The sequence below is a fragment of the Camelina sativa genome, chromosome 3, assembly GCF_030686135.1.
Source record: "Camelina sativa cultivar CO46 ecotype springtype chromosome 3, ASM3068613v1".
NCBI classification, from domain to species: domain Eukaryota; kingdom Viridiplantae; phylum Streptophyta; class Magnoliopsida; order Brassicales; family Brassicaceae; genus Camelina; species Camelina sativa.
In genome coordinates, this window is record NC_141882.1 from 25,314,548 (window position 1) to 25,328,546 (window position 13,999).

The 13,999-nt window shown below is 34.7% G+C and overlaps 3 protein-coding genes across 3 annotated transcripts; 1 reads left to right on the plus strand and 2 right to left on the minus strand.

The window, feature by feature from the left end:
- The first annotated feature begins 2,974 nt into the window (after nucleotides 1–2,974).
- Nucleotides 2,975–3,612, plus strand: LOC104777698 (uncharacterized). Its single transcript, XM_010501996.3, has 2 exons — nucleotides 2,975–3,053; nucleotides 3,141–3,612. The coding sequence occupies exon 2, from the start codon at nucleotides 3,162–3,164 to the stop codon at nucleotides 3,453–3,455; it is 294 nt and encodes a 97-aa protein (XP_010500298.2). The 5' UTR covers nucleotides 2,975–3,053; nucleotides 3,141–3,161; the 3' UTR covers nucleotides 3,456–3,612.
- Nucleotides 3,613–4,567: 955 nt separating this feature from the next.
- Nucleotides 4,568–7,101, minus strand: LOC104777699 (AP-2 complex subunit sigma). The gene is made up of 6 exons (XM_010501997.3): nucleotides 6,649–7,101; nucleotides 6,443–6,541; nucleotides 6,297–6,347; nucleotides 5,448–5,621; nucleotides 4,966–5,025; nucleotides 4,568–4,860 (listed from the first exon to the last, which is right to left on the minus strand). The coding sequence occupies exons 1-6, from the start codon at nucleotides 6,649–6,651 to the stop codon at nucleotides 4,819–4,821; spliced, it is 429 nt and encodes a 142-aa protein (XP_010500299.2). The 5' UTR covers nucleotides 6,652–7,101; the 3' UTR covers nucleotides 4,568–4,818.
- Nucleotides 7,102–9,606: 2,505 nt separating this feature from the next.
- Nucleotides 9,607–11,170, minus strand: LOC104779194 (uncharacterized). The gene is made up of 2 exons (XM_010503570.2): nucleotides 10,576–11,170; nucleotides 9,607–10,493 (listed from the first exon to the last, which is right to left on the minus strand). Exons 1-2 carry the CDS (start codon nucleotides 11,168–11,170, stop codon nucleotides 9,622–9,624), a joined length of 1,467 nt encoding a protein of 488 aa, XP_010501872.1. The 3' UTR covers nucleotides 9,607–9,621.
- Between the last annotated feature and the right edge of the window lie 2,829 nt (nucleotides 11,171–13,999).

The window sequence follows — 13,999 nt, forward strand, 5'->3', positions numbered from 1 at the left end:
TGTCTCATGTGTATAAGTCAATTTGTCTATAATATTTGTAATTTATTGTAAATAGTGCTTTCTATATATTACAAGTTCAATTCCTAAACCATAAAATTTATAACATCCGAAAGTTTAATCTTATTTTGCTATAGTTGTTCCAATTCATAATTTTTTAAAAAATAAACAATTAAAAATATATCTATAAATTAATAATTATTAATGTACACTATAAAATAATAATTATTAATTTATAGATAAATTAATATCACTATAAATTAATAAAATGTCTTAGTCCCAACATTATTAATTTATAGAGGTTTTACTGTATTCTGCTAATTCTTTCGGCAGCACTTATTATTGATTTTAAAAGAGATTAGTCAAAAAAGTCAAAAAATAAAACTTTCCATCTATACTTTAAGAATTTTTTTTAGATCCAAAGATCTCTCATTCACCCTTTCTTTGATAGCCATCAAAATCTGCCATTTAATATTATATTTAAAAATAAAACTAATTAAAAAAACAAATTCTGTAGTGTTTTTATTAATGAGTTTATATATTGGTTTGAGTTTCTAATAAAAGTTTGAGTTTCATTTTTAGAATTAAACAAAAATATATACATCAGTTTGGATTTTTTTTTAAAGTACTAGGTTTTGAACCCACACTACTTGTGGGTTTATTTGATATATTTTGATGAAATTATATATGATTGATGACGGTAATGAAATATTATCTTATAAAAAAATTAAGTTATTAGCAAAGAAAAAATTAAATTTCAGTTATAAAATCAAATCTGATTAAAAAAATTATGAATTTAACTCGACGTTCAAGCGAGGCGGATCAAACATATCCTTAACCATTTCATTGACCACCAGAAAAACGAAACAATTTTATAATCATGAATTCATCTCGTTTTTCTTATTTAATTGATCGCAATAACCTATAAGTTCGTGTTTTTATTCAATGTTTTCTTATTTTTCATATTCTTTCTTGTCATTTTCATTGTCAATTTTATGGTAATTGTCATCGTTATTTTTACTGTCCGGTTTTTCGTTATACTCTTCTTCTTCTTCTTCCTCGTCAACTTCTTCACAATTTTCACTGAAAACATTTTTTTTAGACTACCACACAACTTGTTAACACATTAAACTCCAAGACCAAAATCATTTATTTTCTCATAAAATTTTTGCAATTCATGAAGACCAGCATAGTCAACACATGCACTAAATTATTGATAATTTCATCGATATACTTATTCGGTTTTAGATCCACACATATTGAAACTTTTCAAATCAAAATCCCTACTTGCAGAAAAAAAATATGAACATATGTAAAATTTAAAACAATATTTGTGCTTTTCGTCGATCCTCCTTCTTTAAACTCAAATAACATCAAATCAAGGTTTTGCGACGTCGATCCCTTTCCTAGACTTACAAAATTAAAAAAAGGTTTCAATTAATCAAAAATATATACATCAGTTTGGATTTTTTTAAAAGTATTATGGTTTAGATTTTACAATAAAAATATATATATATGTCGATTTAGGTTTACAAAAGAATGGTTAGGATTTAGATTTTATAATTAAATAAAAAAAATATTTTGGTTTGGATTTATAATAGATTGGTTAAGGTTTAGATTTTATAATTAAAAAAATATAACTAATGTTAGGTTTATGAATTTAAAATTCATATTTAGATTTTTATTTATTTATTAAAGTACAAATGTTAATTTACTTCAATTTCTTTAACTATTTAGATAATATTAATTATTTTATTTTATTTATATAGTTTATATGGCAAATTTTTGATTGGCTAATAAGGAGGATGTGAATGAGAGAGGTTCATACTTTCAGACCTATTTTAAACCTTGAGAGTTCAGACCTTAATCTATTTTTTTACTAATATTTTACAGAGAATGTTAATAGTAAAAAAGTCTTTTCTAATTTTTGAATGTAAAAGATCTTATTTATAATGGATATTAGTAGAATTAAAATCTAAACATAAATCATAAATTGGTGCATGTAATTTACAAACTAACTGAACAACTACTACTCATCAAAACTTGAGCTTCTTAGAGCATCCACATGGGTGATGTTGTTTGCAAAAAATCTTTTTAAATAAATTTATATTATTTATATTGTTACTTTATTATTTGATTAAATTAATTACTCCACACTACTAAAACTGAGACAGCTAGAGAACTCTTGCTTTGATCAGTGTCTCAATATCTTGCGAAGACACAACTTTTTCTCTCTCTCATTGTTTTTTCATTTTTATATTTTGTCCATCTTGTACAAAAGATCTCCGATAGAAATGGTACTTATTTAAGTTGCTCAAATACAAAAATTGGAAGAAGAGCTATTGACTTAATAATATATATTTTCTTATTTAATTTCAAACGATTATTTGATTTTTTGAATTAATTTTAAATTTTTTATAAATATTCAATTTTGTAAAAATATAATAGATTTTTGTCTACCAAAAAAATACAGTATATAATAGATTTTAAATTATTATAAAATTTATTTTTACAATTAATTATGGACAAGAAAAACACTTAACAGTTCTTAGGGTAATTTATAGCCCTCGGATTTTAAAACGAACCAAAATAACTGAACCGAATCACCCAGAAAAACCGCAACCTGAAAAACCGAAACCGGAAAAACACTTAACAGTTATTTTTTTATTTTTTAGGAAAAAATCTAACAAAACCGAAATTTATACCTAAAATAACCCAATCACCCGGAAAAACCAAAACCGAAAAAACTGAAATATTTGAAATAAAACCAAAAATACCGAGATTATCTCTAAATAATCGAAAAATTCGATTTTTCATGTTTTTAATAAAATTTCTGTTTTGAAAATTTAAAACCGAATTAACCGAGAAACCAAAATAACCGAACTGAAATATATTTCGGTTCAATTCGGTAAGATTTTCAAAACTCAAAAAAACTAAAAAACCGAATTAACCAAACCGAATTCACCGAAATAACTGAAGTCCGAGTACCAGTAATTTATGTAGGCTATCATCATCGTCCTTTCGCTCTTCTTCTTCCACCAAAATTGACTTTTCAGGTACCGAAGAAGCTCAACTAAAATTCAATATTAGGGTTCTGCGCCTACTACCACGCTGTAAATTTTGATTCCTTTCCTCTTCTTTAGTTTTTTAATTTCAGGGTCGATATGGAGATTGAAAGTCACGTTTCAGTCCATGTGAAGAATCTTGTTAAAGCCGAGTTCAAGCTTGGGACAGAGAGCTACACCATTGATTCATCAAACAAGGGTGATACTGTATTGGACCAATTGATTTCGATGAAAGTGGAAAGTATGAAGATACTCAAGGATTTTATCACAAAGCATAATGTTCCAGATGATGATGTCCCCGACCAAATCTTGTCTGATGATGAAGAAGAAGGTGATGATGATGATGCTTCTCCTGTAGTATGTCCTGTGAAACCCAAGAAGACCAAGATTTGACTTCCTTTTTATTCATCACTCGTTTTCTTGTCTTATTTTTCTTTTTCCTATGGATGTGATATTACAATTAAGTAGTAGATCTTGAACCTATGTCAAAATTTACTATTTGTGTAACAGTTTTGGGTTGTCTAAGAAGAATTATGAGGCTTTGGATCTTGCTAGTTGGATTTTAGAAATGGTAATTGTTATTGCTTGAGAAGAGGAATCCATCGAACGATGTAGGCATTATACAAGAAACATAGATGACACATATGGCCTGTGAGTCTTGTGTATAGATATTGGTTAGTGTTACAATTAAGTGGTAGACCTTGAACCTTTGTCAAGCTTGATGTTTGTGCACAATTTTGTTTATCTAAGAATAATATGAGGACTTAGGTAGAAATATAGAATGAGGTTACTGATTCTTACTGGAAGATGGTGCCTGCGTTGCGAAGAGCAAAGACATTGAGAGTTCATTGAGTTATTGGAGAGCTTGGGAACTTCAGTGAGACTGGAAGAACTTTGGAGAACTAGAGGAAATTGCTTGCCTCAATAGACTTAACAGAACCATGGTATTAGGGGCATCGCATTAGATATATGACTCATAAGCCCTGTGTTTATCTTCGTGTTTCTGTATCTGTTTGATTGATTCAGGAACTAGTAATGTCTCTCTTCGTAAAATTGCGTTTGCCAGCTCAGTATGTGTAACTTACTAGAGTTGGGGAGTTGGTTGGTAAGAAAAGATACATGACACTGATAAGCCCTGGTTTGAATAATGTAGGAACTTACAAAGTGTCTCCCCGTAAAGATGAGCTTGGCAGCTAACTTCTTTCTTAGAGTTGAAGAGTTAGGTTGGTTAGAAAAGTTCTCGTGTTCCTGTGTTTCTACTTTCTATGACTTGATGAATCCCACCAATGGAGGTCAGAGATGGATTTGTATAACAGCAAAGGCCAAAGATACGGGCCAGTGAATAGATTGCCGAGGATCTTTAAAGTTGTGTTGAGAATCAATTCACCAAAGAAAGTTTGACACTGTTCACATTTCTCAGTATTTGTCTTTCTATTTCGTTGATAATTTCACAGTTACTATCAACTAAGTTTGGTATCTTCTCAGATACTATATGCGTGATAAAATTTCTGCGAAACAAACATTTTATACAGAATTCAATGTCTGCCCTGCGATATAGAAAAGTAACCTCACTAGTTGAAAAGAAAATCACAGATAACAATTTTTGGATGAACAAACGATCTCAGCAGAATCATTCAATATCATTCACAATCTTAACACCACCATTTGTCTTCAACTCACCAAAGCATCGCTAATCTTCCAGACACGCCAAGAAAGAAAGAAAAAAAACAGATGGACAAGCACGCATTAAGCATCATCACTCCAACTTCTCGAGTTCTGACATCCTTTCGATGATCGCCTGCAAGAAAATATTTGTTCCCAACATTTAAAAGTTTAGCGGTTAAGCAAGGGAATGTCTGATACATCTCAGTGCAAGAGGAAAGCTTGAAACAAAAATACACACCCTTTTGCTTGTTTCTTGGAGCTCCCCAGCAAGAATGAATTCATCGAGTATCAAATACACCTTTTAATTGAAATCATACGGAATTAGTAGCAATAATTTGAGTATAAACACAGATCAAATCTAGACACATAGAAGCATCCACATAAATAGACACAAATGGAGAATGCTTTTGAGGATGCTACGTACATATATTAATCTAAAGGCCATTATGGTCAGCTTAGAATTCGGAAAAATACAATAAGAAGAGAACAAAACTAGCTTTTGATTTTGGAAAACACAAGCTTCACTGATAGGCCCTTAGAAGCTGCATGGGTGAAAATTTTCAGAACACCCTTAAACATTGAATTCACTAAAATCCCAGGCCTAGTCGAAACCAGTGGTTGCACAGCATCATATGCTAACTATAAGAGTGAAAGGATCCAATGAAGCAGTTTGAGAAACTAAATATATAAAGGGTAATAACAACAAAGGAGGTTTGTTACCTTGTGGAAATTAAACACCAAATCTAGCTCACAGACATTGCTGAAGAAATGGTCCAATATCTCCACAAACAAATGGATACTCTCCAGGTAAGCCAACTCATTGTCGGTTATATCCACGCACACGGAGAAAAACAATCCAGCATAACGCCTGTATATCACCTTGTGTGTTCTAAACTGAAAAAAAAATAGTTGCAGAACAGTCTTATCATTTTCCCACATGACAGATTCACAATAATAGCCACTGACAACAAAAAAAATGCATTCCAAAATGTATTGCTTTCTTAACAACATTCTCATATCTACTTCTCCATAAGGATCTTGATGAGTTGGGTTCTACCTCAGCTTCTATCAACATCTCAAACAACAACTAATACCCCAATTGAAGAAAATTCGCTGGTTCGACATATCAATGCTCTTCAAATAATCATAATGTGCTAGTATCAACAGCCCTAAAACTCATTATACAAAACCTGAATCAGGATTTATATGCATTTTCACAATGTTGGTTTCTTAATCACATTTTCATGTCTCATAAGACACATATCTACTTCTCTATAAAGATCTTGGATGAGTAGGGTTCTACCTCAGAGCTTCTATCAACATCTCAAACAACGACTCATACCACAATTGACAAGGTAATGCTCTTCAAATAATCAAATTAGCTTACTGCCTATACTGTGCTAGTATTAATAGCCCTACTGTTGGTTCTTAATCACATTTTCATGTCTCATTGAGGCTTATTTCGAGTTCTCTGCTTCAATGCCTAAATTGAGGACAATTTCACAATTTCTATAAGGCAAGATAGTTTCTGAAGAGCCCCAATCCTCGTCGTTACAACAAAACACAAACCTCAACGAAGTTGGTGAATTTCGCGTCACGATTCACCACTAACCTATGAACCTGGTGGGGAGGAAACAAAATTAAGAATCAGAAACGAGCTTTGGAGTTAATTGGGAACATAATAAGAGGATAAGAGAGGATTTGAAATTGCTTACCTCGTATTCGACCTTGTGCTTCTCGGATTCTTCGAGAGGAACATAGTATTTGGCAAGACGAGTCTTACCTTGTCTGTTCTGCAGTAATATGAATCGGATCTGGACAAATTGAGAGAGAAAGAGAGAGAGATTGATCAAAATTGAGGCGTTAGAGATGAACATATAAAGAAAGCAAAATGGAGAAGAGACAGAGAAGGAAGCAGTACCATTTTCTCTGGGAATGGAGAATTCAGGAGGAATCGTGATCGATCAGAGGAGACGAAACGTCTTTGGATTTTTTCTTCTTTCAGATCTCACTTTGAATTTTCACGGGTACCTTCGAAACAAGTTCTTAAGCCAAACTCTCCAGTCAAATAAATAAAACCAAGTTTTTATGAAAATTATTGATTTAACCAGAAAAATCAGCTCAGAGAGCTCAGAGAGCTAGAAAATATTTGTGAAATTAAAAATTCTTTAATTTAAAATTTTAATTAACTTTTTTTTTTTGGAACAACACAAATTTAATCAACTTGTCAACAAATTTATAGAATGAAATGAATCAATTCAGACTTCTGCTTCAGCTACAGTGTTTCATTTTAACAATATTGATGATACATAATTAGACTTTTTAATTTGTTCACACAGTAGGGGTCTCTAGGGGATACATATGAACCAAGCTCGATTAATAATTCTGTTGTGTGAATGTGAACAAATTCTGAAATTAATTCGTGTCCAAAAATTCATATAAAAATAACAAAATGATTTTTTTTTACTTTTAATTCGCTGCTGCTCGTAACAATCTTACTGATATATATATAACTAGATTAGGACCTGCCCGATGTGCGGATTTATAATTTTTAAAATAAAATTAACTTTATCAAAAAAATATAAAGTAAATATTTTTAGTAAGTAAATAGATACACCGAGGTGTCCAATGTGATATTTGATGTAAAAGATGCGTCTCTACGGTTAAACTATTAATCACATTTTTATTTTGAATGTCCTCGTTCACGTGAAGTTTGTGATTTATCTCTGACTCTGGTCTTGTCAAAAGGGTTTACCATATGAGTCGGTGTACTCGAATTTGGATTTTGTTTTCTGGAGGGACGCCTCTCAACAGGGTGATCCTGATCAACTTTTTCAATTACCATGAATTTTATGGGCAATCTGGAAGGCCATAAAAAAATCAAGATTAAGAGATAGATGCGAATGATATAATTACTCAGACTTTGGACGATAATTTAGCCTGACAATAGGCGCTCTCTTTTACGATAGTCATGTCAGCTCCATCTTCGTATTCAAATGTCCATGTTTCTTCACCTCGTTGTCAGATTGATGGTTCCTGGAAAGCAACCAATGTGCATTCATGATTGGGCTGGTGGTATTGCGTTGGTGAGGAGCGAACCTTTTTGTTGGGGGCCAAATGTCTAAAACAGAGCTCTTCCAAGTGTCATTTTTTGGGAGACAAGTGTCATTTTTTTTCTTATATAAAAAGTTATATTTTTTCTTTTAAAATAAAAATAAGTAAACAATATTATAGTTTCAAATTTTATGATATATATATATATATAATTTTCTTATAGTGATTTTTTCTAAATTTTAAAATTTTTAAATAATTTAAATAAAATTAGCTTTTCTTTTCTCTATTTTACTTTTATATAAAACGTTTTTATGGTAGATTTTGAATTTTTACATTTTTATTTTTTATAGTTTTAATAAATTTAAAATTGACATATGTCAACATCTGAATGATACAATTGACACATGTCGCGATATTGTTAATTAATAATTTTGACATCAAACTTTATATAATAAGATATAATGTACATAAACAAATGGACCAAGTCTCTCTATCTATACTCTGAAGTACTAGTACATGGCGTTGGTAGCACAGCCAAAAGAGCAGCACCGTGCCCCAGAAAAGTCTTTGGTATATTTGATCGCACCGTAACTTGCAAGCTTCTGGCGGCGAAGCTCGACCAGTGCATCTTGCATATACTGTCGATATTGCGGGTACTTCTCATAGAGTGCACCGTCCATAGCCACAACAGTTCTTTTACCTGAACCCATCATTTTGGTATCTTCTTCAATCTTCTCCAGAATTGTAACTATACTAGCTCCTGCTAGACGCCCTCCACAATTCACTACTGTGTCACACACTTCCACCACTCTCCTACCTCTAAAATGTCGTATAGGACTGATCCAACAATTTGAAGATCATCAGTTTTGTCCTCTTGTATTTTGCATAGAAGCTTAGTCCTATACAAAATTTACACAATAATAATTCATTTTAGGAATTTATCATCATTTTCTTAGCTAAATAAGTTTCAAAGGCCGTAGCCACGGCCACTTTGAGATACAGTATGTGATTTTAGGATAGGGATAAACCAAAGCTGAACTAAAATGTTTGTATTCAAATGGGTTTATTGACCATATTGACTTTTCAAGTTTAAAATGGAACAAACTGAACCCAAATCAAAACATAACCAAAACCGATTCTTATATCATCAATTCACACAAAAATGAATATCGTGACCAATGCAAAAGAATAATGGCTATTAAAGATGCAACTTCTTTGAGGAAATTCACAATGATCAAACGGACAGGCTCTCTGATGTAGATAAAGGTTATCTGTGTCACTTTCGCCAATCTACAAGCTTGAGAGGTGGTTAATAGGAATGAGTCTGTATACTCACATTTCTGAAGCACGCTAGGACCCGAGGGACACCCTTGCTAAGACCATCAATGCCAGAGATGAAATCCATCCTAGGTCCAATCCAGTTAAATGATCTTACAACGGTGAACTCGAGTCGGTTCTGAGCACCCTCAGCTGCAACCACAAACAAGTAAAGTGAAAATGGTCTTCTTTCTAGATACATCTAATCTTCTTATCATGTAAAAAAAACTGCATACCATAGACAAGTCTCTCAACCAGTGTCAATAGAACCAAATATGCAAGGGAATACATCTTCTTTGAGTAGATAAGATTCTGAACCCTGTAGAAAACGAGACTAGCATCATTGGTGAGTATAGAAGAAATAACAGATACAGATTCACAAAAAGAAAGAATCAAGAATAAGAGATTTATTGAAATGGAAAAGAATTACATCAGCTAATACTTAGTGAAGAAAGAAACCACATAATCCTAATTCTAACTAGAATAAAAGTTATCATATTACATGAGCCATGGCAGTGAAGCTTCAGGTGTCATTGACAAGCCTAGGCCTGGATGTTTTAGGATCAATTTCAACTCTGAGACCAATTTCACGGAGTTGAGGCACATCCGCAGATCCTTGAATCTCCAACTCAGCAACAACTTGCTGGTTCTCTAGGTTCCCTTCCAGCAGATTTCTCACACACCACAAACCCCATTCTCTCAAGAAAGGGTTGTCATCATCCGTCACGCACTGCAGCAACATTAGGAAGAGCCCATCTCTCTCCCTGATCTCATCTTGCACCTCTCTCCTTCTGTACGCACAGTTCCCAATCACAGACACAATATCTCTCCTGAATCCTCTGTATGGACAAGGGTTTAATGAAGAAGAAGAAGAAGAACTAGGACTCTGGTGTTGAGCCCTCTTTATTGTTGTAGGAGGATCAAGTCTACGAAGCAGATCAAGGAGGAGATGTATCATTCCAGAGGACAAGAGCAACTCGACAGTATCAACTGAACCTTTGTTTTCCTTGTTGAGTTCTTCAAGGCTACCTCCAGCGCAAGCATCTCTTATTATCACGAGAGAGTAACCCATTACGTCTACTATAGTTGAACCCGTAGGAAGCTCGGACCTTTCGCTAGAAGAAGCAAAATCAAAAACGTCAAGAGATTTCTTGAATAATCCAAGAATGGAACAAGTTGTATCCTTGGGGATTGACACTTGTCCTATCCGCTCATTTGCAATATCAGACACCATCCTCAGAAGAAAGGCTTGCTCTGATGTGAACGTCTCATCCTTGTGACCAAGAACCGTATCAACAACTTTGTATAACTTGGAGAAGAGCTGAGGGAAACAATGGTCTTCAACATAGATTCTCGAAACAAGTAACTTGAGCCAATAATAATCATCCATAGACCCTACAAAAACAATGACAATTTGAATCAGACAAGACCTCAATTTATATTTGCTTAAATCAGAGATAAACAAACAAATCATTACCGCAAGATGAAGTCCGTATAGTTTCAGCAACGATGGTGAGGCCAACACTAATACAAAGCTGAGAAGCAAGATCAGAGCATCCATCAAAGCAAGCATACAAAATCATACAGAGAGGATCACATGTCTCAAGCCTTCTAATCTTAGCGATTGAGAAGAACCTCTCAGGGAAAAACGGAAACCACACATCTCTCTGACGTTTCTCTTCTCCGAACAATACAACGTTGGCTAGAACCTGCAACCCGAGACGAACAGTCTCAAGATCCTCCTCCGTGGTTTTGGTTTTCTCTGCAAGCAAGTCGGAGATGATAGCAGAACCGCCGTGGTCGACGAAAGAGTTTTGATTGGAAACCTCGCCGGCGCAGAGGTTGCGGAGGATCTTGAGAGATAGATTCAGATAATGGCGGGAAGGAAGAAGACGTAAGATATAAGGAAGGATAGCCTTCGAAGCGAGATCGGAGCGCCCTGAATCCGTCTTGGAAGACTCTAGAAGAAACTTCAAGCAGTCTTCTAGAGAGTAGGAGGATGAATCCGAAGCAATCAGCAGCGGCTGAAGCACCTCTTCCGGTACACCACCACCACTCAGTTTTGGTTCCATTGCAAAAGATTTAGGGTTTAGGGAGAGATCGAGAGAGAAGAAGAGAAAGAGATCGATGCAATACATATCAGAACTTCTACTTCATCTAGCGTGTTTCATTTAGCAGTAAAGAAATATTTTGGTCCAAAATTATTAGTTCGTGTAAAACAAATTTATTTAAAAATGACCAGAATGATTTTTCTATAGTTCTACCTTCTTCTTGTTCGCTGCTTCTCGTAATGATCTTATTGATATGTAATATAATGTACAGACAAACAAAGTTTATATTCATGAAGTACTAGTAAATGGAGTTAGTAGCAGCCAAAAGAGCAGCACCGAGCCCAGACACGTCTTTGGTGTGTTTGATCGCAACGTAACTTGCAAGCTTATGGCCAAGAAGCTCGACTAGTGCATCTTGCATATACTCTCGATACTGCGGGTACTTCTCGTATAGTGCACCGTCCATAGCCACAACAGTTCTTTTACCTGAACCCATCCTTTTGGTATCTTTTTCAATCTTCTGCAGGAGTGCTACTATACCAGCTCCTGCTAGACGCCCTCCGCGTTTTATAACTGTGTCACACACTTCCACCACTCTCCTCCTCGCCTCTAGACTCGCTTCCACCTATTTCCAATAGCTTGATCAGGTTGGTATGGTTTTCCAATTTATGGATGTGATTAAGTTTCTTTTTATTTGAACAACCTACGTACCTCTAGAATGTCGTATAGGACTGATCCAACAATTTGAAGATCATCAGTTTTGTCCTCTTGTATTTTGCATAGATGCTCGGTCCTATACAAAATATACACAATAATAATTCATTTAGAAATTTATCAACATTTCCTTAGCTAATCAAGTTTCAAAGGCCTTACCCACGGCCACTTTGAGAGATACAGTATATGATTTTAGGCCACTGAAACTAGGGATAAGCATATAAAGCAAAGGTGGACTGAAATGTTTGTATCCAAATGTGTTTATGATCATATTGGTTTTCCACGTTTAAAATTGAACAAACCGAAATCTTCACTGAACCAAGATCGAAACTTAACCAAAACCGATTCTTGCATCATCTATTCAAACTAAAAATGAATAAACCAAAATAAAATAAAGTTTTAAAAAATATATACAGTAGTCGTTTTTGATATCTAAATGCAAGAGAATTTGAAACCGAAATTGCATCAAACCGAACAAAACCGAATTACTAGTGGTTTTTATTTGGTTTTACTTTCTACAAAACCGATATAACCAAAAAACTGAGCCAAAACCGAACTGCACATTCCTACCTACTTACTCTTGAGTCTTGACACCACAACCAAATATGGAGTTGGAGAAAGATAGTGAGAGAGAAGTACCTGAGTGCAAAGGGAGTGGAGAGTTTGACAGGAACGAATGGTCCGAACAAGTCAGTAGTTTCACACATTTGGAGCAAAACCCTCCTTACAATTTCACCAAGGTACATCCCTGAGATCATCTTCTCATATAACTTCATCCACACACAAACAGTAAACAATTGTAAAACTTACGACACCATGCATACATTAACAAAAAAAAACAAAAACAAAAAAAACATAATGATGTTAGAGAAAGGATAAGATTCTAGTACATGTTCACCAGGATTCAGGCTTTTCTCATCCATCTCTCGATCAAAAATAGTCCGCGGGAGAATCTTAGAGAACCCTCCCCACTCCGTGTTAATGATCTAAACTCCAATGTAAAACAGATTTAAGAATGAGAACTACAATAAACCTATGTACATATATAACAATCAAATAATACCGTTGTTCCAGAAGAAGATTTGCTTTGGAGTTTAGGAATGACACGCTTCTGCTCTACATAACAAGCATTGGTCCCAGTGCCAAGAATCACACCGACCATCACATCCTCATCCCAATACCTTGCTCCAGCTAATGTTCCCACTCCATCATTTACCTTAAACACGCAAACATCAACAAAACTTACAATATGCACAAGGTTTTATGTCAAGGTTTTTCAACAGCTGGGACAAGGGAAGCTCTCAGGCCTCGTGATTCAAAGAAAGACTGGGCTCCCTTGGTATGGTTTAAAAGTGCAGTGCCTAAATATGCTTTGAACATGTGGGTAAGTACCTTGAACCGCCTTCCCACTAGGCACAAACTGAAATCTTGGGGACAGATTCAGTCGGATGTCTGTTGCCTCTGTTTTATTGCCTCTGAGACTAGGGACCACATACTTCTAGTCTGTGAATTCTCTGCCCAGGTCTGGAAACTGGTATTTAAGAGGATCTGCCCGTGTGTTAGAGGCTTTTCTCCTCTTGTCTGGAACTCCTTTCATGGATGCGTTGCTCTTCTCCATATGCCCCAATGCTGCTGAGGACGACAACCACTAGTAAAACATGTTCATATTGTTACCTACAAATTTTTCCGTAACTATACAGAACAATTCTTCTACTGAACTGCCCTGAAGAAAGTAACAGAAAGTAGGAAAGATTGTTTTCTTATTATTTCAATACTTGAAGCTAAATGTTACAAGGGTTTACTCTTATATAGAGTTACATGATGCAATTGTGTTAAACCTAGATTCTAGATTGTTCTCATACACGTGGCATCATCTTCATCATCTGGTCCCAACTCCTCAAACCTATTGTGCAATGTCACTGTCGTACTATGTTTCTCTGCTAACACCTTCTTGTCTTTTGCAGGTGACCGTTGCAGAGCTTTGGATTCTTGTTTAGGTGAGTTGGGCTTCGTACTTTGATTGTTGGGCTTCATACATTGTGAGCCTGTTAACAAAACGTTATCGTTTTGTTGCTTGATCTCTACACTCCCCCGCAAACTTGGAGTGGGTGGTACACCAACGACAATTTTGGATCG